The sequence below is a fragment of the Notamacropus eugenii genome, chromosome 1 (assembly GCF_028372415.1).
Source record: "Notamacropus eugenii isolate mMacEug1 chromosome 1, mMacEug1.pri_v2, whole genome shotgun sequence".
Lineage (NCBI taxonomy): Eukaryota > Metazoa > Chordata > Mammalia > Diprotodontia > Macropodidae > Notamacropus > Notamacropus eugenii.
Genome location: NC_092872.1, coordinates 696,366,104 through 696,381,107, shown reverse-complemented (window position 1 = coordinate 696,381,107; position 15,004 = coordinate 696,366,104). Strand labels below are relative to the sequence as shown.

General features: G+C 47.9%; 1 protein-coding gene across 4 annotated transcripts in view; it reads left to right on the top strand.

Annotated features, from left to right (window-relative positions):
* SLC12A4 (solute carrier family 12 member 4) overlaps nucleotides 1–15,004 on the top strand; it is a 60,278-nt gene that overhangs the window by 24,844 nt on the left and 20,430 nt on the right. For all 4 annotated transcript variants that reach the window (XR_011972856.1, XM_072636085.1, XM_072636087.1 and 1 more), the window contains exons 4-8: nucleotides 8,758–8,904; nucleotides 9,339–9,393; nucleotides 12,155–12,285; nucleotides 13,166–13,407; nucleotides 13,962–14,176. Coding sequence is in view for 3 of the 4 variants with exons in the window: in XM_072636085.1 (XP_072492186.1) it covers nucleotides 8,758–8,904; nucleotides 9,339–9,393; nucleotides 12,155–12,285; nucleotides 13,166–13,407; nucleotides 13,962–14,176 (790 nt within the window). In the remaining variant the exon portion in view is untranslated. The remainder of the gene's footprint in view (nucleotides 1–8,757; nucleotides 8,905–9,338; nucleotides 9,394–12,154; nucleotides 12,286–13,165; nucleotides 13,408–13,961; nucleotides 14,177–15,004) is intronic.

The following is a 15,004-nucleotide window of genomic DNA, read 5'->3' as shown; positions in this document are numbered from 1 at the left end:
AGGTCTCCAATTCAAGAAAGGCCCACTCTGGGAAAGGTAAAAAACAACAACTTTCCTTTTTTAGAGTATCTACTGTGAAGCCTTTTGGAGAATGAGGCTTCTGGGGTGCTCAGTGGTAGAGGCTCATGGAGGCTGTAAACTAGAAAACAACTCTGCATTTTCCCAAATGAATCTGGATGAGGATATGTTCTACTGACCAGGGACCTATCTTCTTACCTTGGAAAAAACCCCAGTGCCCCAGAGTGGTAGCCAGGAGGGGCTGACCCTAGAGAATCCTCCAGCCTGGGCTGTGCCCTTTGATGTGTTGGTTAAACAAAGAGGTATTTGAGATTGTGCACACTCACAACAATAGCTCAAGATAAGTGAGACCAGGTCCAAAGGCTGGGGATTCAATTGATCTGGCTTGATCTCTAAAGATGTCCAAGGCCAAGCTGGATGGTATTCATTTGTTCCAAAAGTGTTTATTAAATTGGTTTGTTCCCAGTGCCCTAGACCAGTGTTAGAGGGATCTGCACTCCCCACTCCTGGAGTTCACAGGGGAAAAGAGGAGAGAACAGCACAGAGAAGTACCCTCCACCCAACCCAGTAGATGCTTTGGCCTGACAGACCATCAGAGCTGCAGAAATTCAGAGAAGGCAAAGATCGTTGCAGAGGAAGCTCAGAGAAAATTTTGGGGAGGAGGTGAGGCTCCAGAGTGGAAAGCTGTGGCACCCGGATCAAGGATGACTGTGGTTTCTGCAGCCATAAGGAGGATATTCTGCCTTGGATGGAAAAGGAACATGGCGTCCATGTCTAGTATGGCTATGTCCTAGCAGCATTCTGTCCCCATCAGACTCCACCTGGGAAACTGGGCATAGTTTGGGGCACTGCTTTTTAGGAAAGAAATTGGTCATTTGAAATATGTCCCTAGGTGGGTGACTGGAATGGCAGCCGTCCTCATAATCACACCAGGAGAGGATCACTGAAGTAACTGGAGAAGAGAAGGTTTGGGAGGTGTGGGGGACACAGTAACTATCTTCAGTGCAAGAGGGAGAAGACTTTAACGCTTGGATCATAGGGCAGAATCAGGAGTTGGTGGGGGAGGGGACAAAGAGGTCAATTAAGGCTTCATCGAAGGAAAAATTTCTTGATCATTAGAGCCATCTGAAAGTACATACACCTAGCAGGTGGCGAGGTGGCGCCATAGTGGATAGAGTGTCAGGCCTGGAGTCATGAAGACCCATCTTCCTGAGTTCAAATCCAGCCTCAGACACTGGCCAAGTCACTTAACCATCTTTGCCTCAGTACCCCATCTGTAAAATAAGCTGAAGAAGGAAATGGCAAATCACTCCATTGCAAGCCATTCCAGCATCTATGCCAAGAAAACTCTGGATGGGGTTACGAAGAATTGAACACAACTCAAAAATGTCTAAAACCACAACAGTAATAAGTTACGGTAAATGCCGCCAAAGATGCTTAACATACAGCTGACTGGTTCTTCTGGTCAACCAAAAGTGCTTAAACCTGAAACTTCCAAGGGAAGGAAATAGTAAATTTAATCACCACCTTTTGAACAATTTGCAAAACCATGTTATACTCTCCTCCTTTTTCATTTTATCAGAAACTCACTTGCAAATATTCTGAGACACAAGACACAAAACGCTAGATTTCGAGTCCACTGCCACTGGTGTCTGAATTCACTATGGGTGTATAAATGGCGATGAGAATCCCCAAGAACAGTGAGGACAGGTTGAGGATGTCCATGGAGAGGGCCTAGATGCTCACAAAATCCTTTCTTCTCCACCCCTCTGCCATTTTAGTTGGAAGAAATTCAGTAAGTAATTACGGTTTCCTTTGATTTGGCCCACCCCTTCTCATCTGAAAGGCCTTGGTCCTCTCAGCGCTTGGTTGTCCCTGTTCACCTACTGCAGGAGCCCTGCATGTGGAGAGCACAGAGAGGCAGCTGTCATCATTCTTGGGCTGACCAGCGCCAGTCACGGTGAATCAGCTCAATTCTGGAGGGGTGGATTAACTGTTTTAGGGCTGGAACCTCCCTATCTTGCATTCCCCCATAATTATACTGGAAGATCAGAGAATCCAGGGCACCAGGCACCCCTAAGCCTGAAGTGTTTGGTATTCTTGGCTCCTTTTTCTCTGGCTGCTGCTGCTGAAATCGACCCCCTACCCTTGGTGCCAAGGAAAACAGTGTGTGGTTTGTTTGCAGGGAAGGGGAGAACTGTGCAGTCAATGTTTTCTTGTGCCTGGCTTACTGAGGAGACCAGGTTTAGGAGCAATATCAGCCCCAGGGAGAGGGTGCCTGGTAGGGGAGGATGTGTGCAAGGGCCTTTGCTGTGATGCTGGGCAGCCCAGCTCTGTGTTTGGGAGCTCTCTCCCTCCTCTTCTTTTCCCCTGGTTGATCTTTGCTCAGTACAGATTCCTCCAAAGAGCCATGAGAAGTTGGACATCTGAGAGATGTTTTACAGCGACTGCTTGAAGCAGCCTTGGCGTTTAGCTCAGTGGGCAAGAGGACTTTTAGTGTATGGAGCAAAGGAGGAACTGGTGCTTCAGTGATGCCTCCCTCCGTTCTCCTTATGGCCAGTTGGGCTCAGCCCCACTTTTGCACTGGTGTCTGCACATAGCAGGTAGTTAGTACTTCTTGCACATAGTAGGTACTCAGTAGTTCTTGACTGGTGACTAAGATAAGTAAAGTCGTAGCCCCTGCAGGGAGCTGTGTCCTGTATTAGAAAGAAAACTGGATTTGAAGTCAGAAGTCGTGAATTGGAATTTTTGGTGTTTCTCTTCTCCATCTCTGTGGACCTGGGCAAGTCGCTTTGTTTTTATTTGAAAAAGCATGTCTCTGGGATGCCTTTGGGTTTTTACTCCACAGATTCCTAATAACTACATCCTCCACCTAGACAACCCTGCATTACAATGAAAAAGACAAATTAGGCAGAACCAGCCAATGCCGCAGGCCCCCTTTAGCAGTGTAGACCACCTTCCCCACCTGGAGACCTCTGTCTCTCTACTAGAGAAGCAGGGTATGTCTCCTTTTCCATCCGTGGCCCTCCGGAACCCAGACTGGTCATTGCATCTTATCTAGATTCTGTCGTATTCTGATGTTGTTTGAGTGTGTGTTATTATAGTCCTTGAGAGGCAGGGTGGAAGAGTGGATGGCGCCTGCCCTTGGAGTTGGGAAGCCTTTTGTCCAGGATCTTCTCAGACCTTTCTTGGCTCTGTAACTGTAGACGGGTTATTTCACCTCTGGCCTACAGGCAGTGCTTAAGCATAGAAGTTAAGAAATACGAAGGTTGCAATCTGGATCCCTGGAGGGACCCTAGGAAATGCTCCTCCTGGGGGTCCCTGCACCAGCAAAATCAGAAGTTCTTCTGTTCCTCTGCTGTAGTTGTATTGTTCTGGTTATGCTGGTTTTGGTTTTGTATCAGTTCATCCGAGTCATCTTGTCTCTTTGAATTCTTCCTATTTGTCCTCTCTTACGGTGTAATCTTTCCATGATATGCCTATGTCACAGTTAGTTTGGGTGTTCCCCAGTGGATGGGCCTATGCTTTGTTTCTAGTTGTTTCGTTGTTTTTTAAAAGTGCTTCTATCTCTCTGTGTGTATGTGTGTGTATTTACATATGTGTATGTGTACATGTACATATACTTTATATAGAGAGACAAATAGATATGTGCACATATGTATACCTATAGGGCAGCTCGGTGGTACAGTGTTTGGAGTGCTGGACTTGTAATCAGGAAGACTTATCTTCCTGAGTTCACGTGTAGCCTCAGACACTTATTAGCTGTGTGACCCTGGGCACGTCTCTTCACCCTGCTCTCCTCAGTTTCCTCATCTGCAAAATGAGCTGGAGAAGGAAATGGCAAATTACTCCAATGTCTTTACCAAGAAAACCCAGTTGGAGTCACAAAGAATTGCATGCAGCTGAAAAAATTCAACAACAACACGGTGTGTACGTGTGTGTGTGAGTGTGTGTGAACTTTGTTTCGTTATTGACGTCCTTGGATCATATACCACATGTTAAAGACTGCTGGGTTAAGGAGTATGAACCTCGAGGTGGTTTTTCTCACGATTCCAAGTTGTTTTCCAAAGTGGTTGGACCAATTCATAGCTCCACCAGCAGTCCATCAGTGCGCTGCTCTTCCCCTCCCCCATCTAGTACTAATTATTTTTATCCCCTGTCATCTTTGCCAAGAGTCGCTTTAATTTGTAATTCTCTTATTAGTGACTTGGGACATTTTAATTTAATTTTTAATTATTTGCAATTCTCCATTTGAAAACTCTTCCTGTCCTTCGACTATTTACCGATTTGGAAGTGACTCTTAACCCCCTTTCTCTGCAATTGGTCAAGTCATCTGTGTCACCAGGCCTTGCTCTCCTCCTCTGTCAAAAGGAGGCTTTTGACGTGGATGATCATGAAGGTCTCCTCTCACACTAAATTCTGTAATCCTATGAATGACACTCTGAGGCCTTACAGATGGCACTAAAGACAGACCAGTTTATTTACTTGTCAGATACGGCCGTTTTTGTAGAGGGTCTATCTCACCTCTGGACCTGTGGCTTAAAACCTTTAAGATAAAAAGGTCTGCCTTTCTGGCAGGGGATTCTGATCTCAGTGCCCTCCTGGTGATTTGCTGAGGTTATTTTAGGACCTAGGAAATTTTTCTTTCATTGATCTTTCCCTCACTGCCCTTTTCACAATGTGATCCTTGTAGGAGGGAGGGGGAGGGGTGACAGGAGGTTTCTGAAGGCACTGTATAATAATGATAATACACTAGTAAGAGCTCACATTTATATATTGCCTTAAAGTTTGCAAAGCGCTTTCCAGACATTGTCTCATTTGATCCTCACAGCAACCCTGAGAGGTAGAGGCTATTTTTATCCTCATTTTACACATAAGGAAACTGAGGCAAGCACAGGTTGCATGACTTGCCCAGGGTCACAGAGCTAGGAATTGTCTTGGGCAGGATTTGAACTTGTATCTTCCTGACTCCAGGTCCTGAGCTCCATCCTGTGTGCCACCTGGCTGCCAATGATCTCTGTGTCTTCTCCCAAGACCACCTTGGTGGATCCTAGAATATTCGAGGTTGAAGGACCTCTAGAACCTAGAACGCCAGAGTTGACTCAAAATCCAGGATTCTTGCTACACTCCTCTGCCTTCCTGTTTTGGTTCCTATAAAGTACCCTCTGGCTTTTGTTAGAAATCCTAGGGACTTCCCAGTTGCTGCTCTGGCTACGTCTTCATGGCTTTTGTCTCCAGAATGTGATCTAGCTCTGTCCTGCCCCCAGACTGTGAGGTTATGTTCCTGAGTCATTTCTTAGTTCCTTCTCCCACTTGGTCTGTGGGCTCTGTTCCCCCATCCTGTCCTCCCCGCCTCCACCCCCTTCATTACATCATTTCTCCTTCAAGTTTCCAAAAGCACCCAGTCACTACTCTATATATTCTCTCCTGGGCGTAATCCATTCTCACTTAGCCTAACAGGATGTTCTCTTGTCCCTGAACATAATTTATTTACAGTATCTCCAGTCATGTCCCAGGTATTGTGAGATTCATAGAGAGAAGAGATAAGCTGGGCCAAACCCTTAGTTTATAGATAAGCAAACTAAAACCTAGAGTTGGACTTATGTGGCCAGAATCACTCAGGGAGTAAGTGGCACACCTGGAATTCAAACCCATGTCTCTGAATGCTAAATTCACCCATCTTTCCACTAGACCCTCCCTACTTTTCAGGCAAGGCTTGATTCCTAGGGGAATCTTCCATGGGTGGTAGATTTGGTAGCTCCATCCGGAACTCAGATCTTCCATTGGGTCAGTGACTTCCACAATGTGGAGATCTCTTCTGGAGAGATAGACCATCGCCCCTCCATGCCTGAACATCCATCAGGTCCCTTACCAGGTCCTTCCCTAAGTTTAGCTGTGGTTGGGACCAGTACCCAGCATGCTGGGATCCTCTTTCTTTCTCTAGAGCTCCCAGGATGGTCCTGAAGCACTTGGCCCAGCTACCTAGCTGCCTCTTATCTCTCATGCCTGGCCCAGCTTCTCTTTCAAGCCTGCCTTTCTTTGTACGGCTTCTTTACTCCGATTATCCTTTGTAGCTACTTGTTGGTAACGTATCACAGCCTGCTTCCAGCAACTTTACACCTCTACATTGACTCTGGGTAACGGTCCTTTATAGTACTCAGAGGCTGTGCTGTTCCATGACTCAGAGCCATATGACCCCAGCAGGATATTGGGCTTAAAGAGAGAGGAGTCTTTTTATTCAGAGAGAAGCTCAGTTCATTTTAAAATTTTATAGCTTCCCAAATTTCTACCTTGTTCCTTTCTTGGTGAACTGTGGGCCGAAATCATTGTCTGTTTGTAGCATCTATGAGAAAGAGAGAGGGAGAGGAGAAGAGAGAGAGAGAAGATGGAGAGGGAAGGAGAAAGGGAGGGAGAGAGAGAGATGCAAACATACATAGATGTGTATATACACAGTTATGTATACACATATACATATTGTTAAGTCGTTGCGTTGTGTCCAACCCTTTGTGACCCCATTTGGGGTTTTCTTGGCAAAGATAGTGGGATGTTTTACCATTTCCCTCCTAGCTCATTTTACAGATGAGGAAACTGAGGCAAACAGGGTTAAGTGACTTGTCTAGGGTCACACAGTTTATAAGTGTCTGAGTCCAGATTTCAATTCAGGAAAGTGAGTCTTGACTTCAGCCCTGGCACTCTATCCACTGTGCCGTATTCATATAGGTGCGTGTCCATACACTTACATTCATGCCAACGGCTATTGGCATTGGTATTCACTTATATGTATATTGTATATATACATACACTATTGTATATATTGTGTATAGTCTTATACACACATACACACACTTACACAAGCTTTCTTGATTGTCTATATAGCATGGAATTTGTTAGCAGAGTCATAGACCCTTTTGGCAGTCTGGTAAAGCCTGTGAACCCCTTCCCAGAATAATATCTTTCAATGTATAAAAGGAAATACATAATTATAAATAAAATTGATTGCATTGAAAAAGTTATCAAAAAAATTTTTTTAATGGGTTTATAGAGTCCAGATAAGAACCCCTGTTCTAACTGCATCTTGTAGATGAACCAGATAGGCATTCTTCATCCACTTAGCCGTCTGTGTGTGGATGGTTAAGACAAACTTTTTAAAAATAGATTTTACTGCTATCTTTTATTTTTATATCACCTAGGTTCCCTCCCCCCATATCTCCCCTTCACTTCCTTCCCACAGAGCCAACCCTGGTAACAGAGAATTTTTTTTTTAAAGAAAGAAAAAGAGAAAGAAATTCCCTAAAACCAACCAGCAAGGCCTTAATGCAGTCAACACGATGTCCTCCACAAAACAAGAGCATCAAGAAGGTTTTGTGCATGGCCTGGAATAGCTTCAGCTTGGATCCCTCCTCCATGCCAGTGGTTGGCAGACAGCTTTGGCAAGCATCAGTCTCCATATGGTGGTCAGACAAGGTCCCCATCGTTACATGAGAATCTTGTGTGATTCTGACCCATGTAAGGGAGGGGCTCTGTTGGAATAGATAGAGGCAGCGTTTTGCTCTTCTCAGGCAAATCCCTTTTCATTGTCAGCCCAGAGTAAGCGCAGAGAGAGCTTGTGTTCTTTCCCTCAATCTTTCTGTCAGTTGTGCAATGGTGAAGATATGGTTTTTGAAAGCCTCCCCCCAATCGCTAGTAATATCTTCATCAAGGATGCCCTCAATGTACATATAGACCGTTTTCATCAAAATGTGATATAAATGGGAAAGTAGCTCTCTGTTATCCAGAATATTGGACTCAAGAGAACCTGACCATGATAGTGCACTGAGAGCTTACCACACAGCTTTACCCCAAAGGTCACAAATAAGGAACACATTAAGTCAAGAGATGGTATGGACCAAAAATGTGAATTTGGGTGATAGCACCAGGATAGCCTGTTATGGCTCTCCTTTGGATTATACTCCAGCATCTGGTGCCTGGGAGGTGAGTCTCGCCTTTCCTCATCATTGCCATCCTTAACACCAGTGTCAGAGGCAAGATACTGGTCTGCTGGTCTGGCCATAGAGGGCTGACCAAGCCTGGAAGTCATGAGACTGTGTGTGAACTGATGAAACAGGAGAGTGAGTGCAGCAAGAGACTCTTCTCCAGATCCTTTGTTTTCTGTAACTTCTTATTTGCCTTCTGTGATGAGGACTGCGATGGTAGCTGCAGTGGATTTAGAAAGCACCTTCTTCATAACCACCCAGGGAAAGTGGGGTGTCCAAATAGTGTTACCTCATTTTACAGACTGTCAAAGCGAGCCACAGAGAAGTTAAAAAGTCATACCATTATTTATGCGTAATAGGGATGACCAAGGAATAGCCTGATTGGTTGGACTGGGACACCTCCCATGGAGCTGAGCATGGGCTCTGGTACAGATCCAGCAGACCCAGGGGGCTGCTCTGACTACATCTTCAGTGTCTTAAATGAATGTGGAAGTCATTGCTGCTGAACTTGGCCATGTGTGAAGCTGTCTTCTGATTTCCAGATTAGGATTGGTGCCCTGCCACCACCACTCTGGGCATCTCATAAGTCAAGAAAGCACAACCAATGCTGTGCTTGGCCATAGAAGATCCAGTCAGAGAGTGACATTAAACGCCTGTATTCTGGGTCATGCCCAGGCTTTTTCTTCTATCCGGACAGTTCCTCAGCTCTACCCACTGCCCTGCTCCCCACCCCCTGACTCAGACAAGGCATTTGTTTGTTTCCTAGTCACCCAGCATGGGCACCTTAATGGGTGTGTACCTGCCCTGCATGCAGAACATCTTTGGGGTGATCCTATTCCTTCGACTGACCTGGATGGTGGGGACGGCTGGTGTCCTGCAGTCCTTCCTCATTGTCCTCATCTGCTGCTGCTGTGTGAGTATCTGCTCTCCCATTTAACTACAGGCGCCATTTTCCATTCCTTTTCCCACCCAAAAGGCAAAACCTGTACCCTGTTCTGCTGGCCCCTCTGGCTGAAGTGAGGTCCTTGAAGGGTAGGGGTGGGGGCACTTCTCAAGAATAACAAATGTCAGGAGGGAAAGAAATTTCTGATCCATAGAACGTAGTGCTTTGGTTCTGAGCCCATCCGTCACTATTACTCCTGCCTCAGTTATTGGGGGAGGAATGTTTGATTGTTTAGTTTGCTTTACTAAAGGGAAAGAATGCTTATAAGACAGGCTTACTCCTCTTTAACACTTCTGCAAGAGTCAGTGACTGACTGGCTAACAATGGAGTCTTTTTTGACTAACAATGGAGTCTTTTGGGTGGGAATTTTATGTAACCCGTGTTACAATTTCTTGTCTTTATAGACCCTACTGACAGCAATATCCATGAGTGCCATCGCCACCAATGGGGTTGTTCCAGGTTTGTTTGTAGATGTGATCCTCGGTATTCTGGGCTACTACATCTGACCAGGTGCCCTTACAGTGTAAATGCTTAGCCTCTTAGAAGGCCCAGCTTCCTCAACCTCGAGAAGGAGGAGGAGTGGATCTGCTGACCTCTGAGTTCCCTCCCAGCTCTGAAATCCCATAAGTCTATGAGTGGGAAGGGATCTTAGATGTCATTGAGGTATCCACAGATCATTAGAGCCAAAAGGGACTTTTCTCCAGTTGAGAAAAACTAATCAAAGGGAAACAAAGGAATTTGGCCAACAGCAGTCACACCGCGGGTAGCTGGTAGCATGGCTAGATCTGGACCGCAGGCTCTCACCTGTCCCATCACTCCTTGTGGATTTCAAGTCACAAGATCTGGGTCCAGATCCCAGCTCCATGACCTTGGGCAAACAGTGCCCCCTGTTCTGGGCATCAGATTCGTTCGCTGCAGAATAAGAAGGTTAAGTGTCAAGATCCCTTCCGGGCCCTTTGTTCTTCTCATTTGGAGTCTGTGTTCCGACTTTCTTTAGCAAGAAGCCCAGTAAAGGCAGAGAGTGAGCCTGGGTGGGCTCCTTGGCAGGCCCAGGCCTGATGGGGACCTGGAGCCATACATAAGTCCCACTACTGGAGGAGTGAGCGCTCTGCCAGCCTAGTCCTTGATCCAGGTTTGCTGCTCAGAGGAAGCCTAGTAGCTTCTTTGGCCTGGCGTCCTGGAGCTTGCCCCCCATTCATATTCACTCGCCCTCCAGCTGGGAGGTCCTTTTCCCTGGCAAGAGCTTATCTCCTCAGGGTGGGCCATATTGCTGGTTGGATGTCGTTTAGTGTGGGAGCCAGATGGCCTGGGTTATTTATCACTCACTCGTGGGGGAAAGGAGCAGTTTTATCTCATTCCTGGAAGAGGCCTGTCTCCTTCTGCTGTTTCTCTGTTCTGGTTAATGGCCCTCTCAGAGTTTCTCAGGCCAAAACAATAGCCCATGGGGCCTCTGTAACCAGAGTGGCCCCAAAGACCGCAGTCATAGAAAGAGCAAGGATTAGAGGCTGCAGCCTTTGTTTCAGGGGGAGCCAGCTGAGCCTGCTGGGGAACTGGCCTCAGATGGGAGACCCGCCTAAAACCTTGGCTCAAGGTCCCTCCTCCACTCCCACCCCCAGGCTAATTTCCTTGCTGCTGTGGCTTCTGGCCAGCTGGGGCCTCAGAATAATGATTTACCAGCTAATGGAACAGGAGAGAGAGCTCATAAACCCAAAGGGGACCCTAAAGACCCCCTAATACATGAAGGTGCAGAGGCCCAGAAACAGGAAGGCACAGGCCAAGGTCACATAGGGACTAAGTCATAGAGACAGCTTTGACTCAGAATCCATAGTGCTCTTTCCACAGCATCTTTGCCCTTTCCAGCTCTGGCAGTGAGATGTGATGGCCCGGAAAGACTCTTGGACTAGGCTAAGAAGGCCTTACTGCTAATTCCTGTCTGAGTGGTCTTGGCCATATCATTTGATTTCTCAAAACCTTGATTTTGTCATCTGGAAGAAGGAAATGGGTCCACAGGCTTGAGGGGCCCTTCCCTGCAGAGCCTAGAGAGTTAAACAGAGCTGGCCATGCCACGAGGTCATGGTTCCATGGACCACACAGACCCTGATGGTTCAGGGAGTCACTGCTTTAGGAACGACACGTTCAGAACTCCCGGTAAAAGCAGTTCGTGAGGAGGTGAGAGGAGAGCACAGGAAGGAAAAAATGAATGAAACCACTGGCAGCAAGGTTCCCCCAGGCTTCTTAAGAGTGCTAACACAGTCTGTAGGTATGGGGTCCCTGGCCAGTCTAGTAGGGGCAGGATTACCTCAGACTGGCTTATAACAGCCCTGCTGATGTAGCATGGAGATTAGCCCAGGCTGCCCCAAGTCCTCTCACATCCTGGCCCACAAGTTCAAGAAGGAGGGAAAGACAGAAGTTGGGCCTTTATGAAGGGCTTACCATGTGTTGAGTGCTCTATAGAGACCTCCTTTGATCCTTCCAATGACCCTAGGAGGTAAGTGCTGTTGTTATCCCTGTTTTGCAGTTGAGGAAACTGAGGCAGACAGAAGTTAAGGGTCACATAGCTAGTAAATGTCTGAGGCCAAATTTAAAGTCAGGTCTTTCTGAGCCCAGGCCCAGCCAGCACTTTTTCCCCTGCACAACCTAGCTGCTGGACAGAAAATCAAGGGAGGTAAGAGATGGTGATGGACTGGTTGAGAGACTGGTGTAGAGGTGTAAGTTAGCATGTGCTCTAAAACTAATTGTGAGAGTTTACATGGTGCACATACTACCAGTATGTGTCAGAGATGGGACCTGAACCCAAGTTTTACTGATTCCAAAGCTGGCTTCTCAGATCAGTCTCTTTCCTGGGTGCCATTCCCTTCACTCCATCCTCTAGGTGGTCATGGGTGTAGAACTTAGAGGGGACCTGATTGATCATCAAGGCCAAACCTCTCACTTTACAGATGAGGAAACTGAGACATTTCCCCCAAAGGGTTAGGTAACTTGTCCAGAAGCATCCAGCCAGTAAGTAGTAGAGGGGTTTGTCCTGGAAGGGCCGTCTGAGCGTCCGAGATGGCCTGAGGGCTGCCAAAGGACAGCATCACCTGCAAAGCTCTCTGGGCGTGTCTGGAGGCACAAGCTTCCACTGCTTGCCAAAGGAGCTATTGGGGTGTTTGGAGAGAACCGTAACTCTCAGAAGCAGAAATGGTGTGAACTCAGTGTTTTCTCTTTGCCCCTCCTCTAGCTGGGGGATCCTATTTCATGATTTCCCGCTCTCTTGGGCCTGAGTTTGGAGGAGCGGTTGGCCTGTGCTTTTACCTGGGTACTACCTTTGCAGCAGCTATGTACATCCTGGGAGCCATTGAGATCCTGCTGGTGAGTCCAGTTCAGCCCTGCCCTTCCCAGGGTCCCCTGTCAGGGACCAAGGTCCAAGGCTACTCCCTCATTCCCCTTCCCAGGACCCGGTGATGATCATGATGACATGGGAGGAAGGCAAGGGTGGGACTGAGACCCTTCTCCTCGGGAATCTGCCACTCGGCTGATGGTGAAAAGGGGAGGGCCTTGACTAAGAACCGGTGAAATAAAGTGGGGGGGAGGATGTTGGCAGCTCAGGAAGGGATCTGTTGCCTCTCCTCTTTAAATGTGACCAAGAATACTTTTTCTCTGTGGTCGGTACTCTGGAAGCTTTGGTTTTTGTGAAGTGTTTAATTTAGTTACATGACTTTACTTGGTGTCTCACACAAAGCATCACATCCATGTCATCTTGCTTCATCTGTTCTTCCTTAATGACAACAACCCAGTACTTCTTTTTGTTGTTGTTGTTAAGTCCTAGGGAAAGTGTTTGTTTGGCCAACATCTGGCTTCCCCCCTCAGCTCTTAGAGCCTGAGCAGTCGAGCTAAATTTTAGCCTTGGCAGCTGCAGCATCTTGAGGATGGCCTGAGCAGGAAGCCAGGGCTGCTGGGCGGGGATTCTTACTGGCCTTGCCCTAAGCGTGGTTTATAGGGCACCCCACCCAGTCTGAGGCCTCTTCTTTGTGTGTGTGTGTGTGTGTGTGGGGAAGCGGGGGAGATGTACAAATCCTCAACCCAGCCCTTGTTCCCAAAGAGGAAAGGGAGTCACCACCACTTCCTACCTCAGAACTGCCCCTCCAGCAGTGGAGACCGGGTTTGGCTCCTGGCCACCTGGTCCTTGGGAAAATGGAGATGGAAGGATTTGTTTGCCCAGCCAACACTTCCAAACTTGCCCTTGTTTCAGACATACATCGCCCCGCCGGCTGCCATCTTCCACCCAACAGGGGCCCACGACACCTCGAGTGCCACCCTGAACAATATGCGAGTGTATGGGACCATTTTTCTGACCCTCATGACTGTGGTGGTGTTTGTTGGCGTGAAGTACGTGAACAAATTCGCCTCACTCTTCTTGGCCTGTGTGATCATCTCCATCTTGTCCATCTATGCTGGCGGCATCAAATCCATTTTTGACCCACCAGTGTTTCCGTGAGTGATGAGCATGCTAGACCCAGAGGGAGAGTTTGAGTGAATAAGGTCCCTTTGGGGGCAGCTTTGTCATTTCACCCTGAGCCAGTCAAGAAGGAGGGCTCACAGCCCGCCGAGCAGTGCAGGTCAATCAGTCATGGAAGAAAGGAGAAAGGGAAGGAAGCCACTTTGGGAGAAGGAGGGGTAGGTTTATCGTGTATTACAATCAGAAAAGACCATAGAGCTGATCTGATCCAACCTCCATGCTTTACATGGGAAGAGACTCACAGGGTTATTTGCCCAAGGTCAAAGAGCCATTAAGTGTCAGAATCAGAACTCCAACTCAACCCTGTTCTCTGTCTACTGCCCCTTCTAAAGGTGAGGTAGCTGATAAACCAGCTGACTATCCCACTGAATAGTTGGGGGCAGGAGGAGCAGAACCCAGACCCCCTGGGGCCCCAAGCTCTCCCTGACCCTTGGCCTGACAGTAAAGAGTATGACAAGTCAGCCAGGGGAACATGTTCGATGAACTCATATCTTTGACTTAGCAAACTTTGACCATTCCCCGCTTCCAGAGTCTGCATGTTGGGCAACAGGACCCTGTCCCGGGACCAATTTGATGTTTGTGCCAAGACCACAGTTGTGGACAACGAGACTGTGGCCACAAAGCTGTGGGTCCTCTTCTGTCACACCTCCAATCTCACCTCGGAGGGCTGCGACCAGTATTTCCTCCTCAATAACGTCACCGAGATCTCTGGGATCCCTGGAGCTGCCAGTGGGATTCTCCAGGGTAGGTGTACAGAGCAGGGCTCTGGGGTGAAGATGGCCAGGCCAGGCCTAGGCGCATGGATTCTCAGGAGGAGAAGAGGGGCCTCCTTGGGTGGGGTCTGACATCGTCCCTTCTGAGAAAGGCGGAGGAGGCAGTCCCAGACTCAGAGAGGGTCCTTGTCCCTTGTCCACCCCACCCCTCCCCAGAGTCGCCACCAGCCAGTGTGGGACATCGCTTGCTTGTATGGTGCCACGGGGAACTCTGGCCTGGCCTTCTAAGCTGACCTAGGTGGATTCATCCTGATGGACAAAACACACTTCCAAGGGTCCCCTGAGGCCAACGCCCCTCTCTCCAATGTCCCTGGGAGAAAAGGAAATGCTTCTGAGTCACTGGGTGTTTTTTCCTTTCAGACAGTCAAGCCCAGCTGACGCTGGCCTGAGAAGTTCCCATCAGAGCCCATAATAGGCCTCTGTTTGGAAAGTTGGCAGTGGCTGAGAGCTCTCCCACTGAACCCTGGCATGCACACATCTCGTGTAGCTGAGCTGCCAACTTTGGGGATGCCTCATTGGACACTTGGGACCAGTTAGTCCTTGTTTGGTGGGCTTGATTCAGAGGCGTGAGGACCCCATAGTGTCCCTTCCCGGCCTCCTGGAGGAAGGTGAAAACCTTGACCTGGGGACTACCCTGGAACCTTTTTACAGTGTTAGCTTCTTGAAGGCAGGCATGTCTAGGCATAGTGCCTGGCAAGGGTTGACTGGATGTTTGTCGATTGACTGATTGATTGATCGGAGCCTGTGCTTCTGTCCTGGACGAGGCTGCTGAATGCCTCTCAAGCAACATTTCCAAATA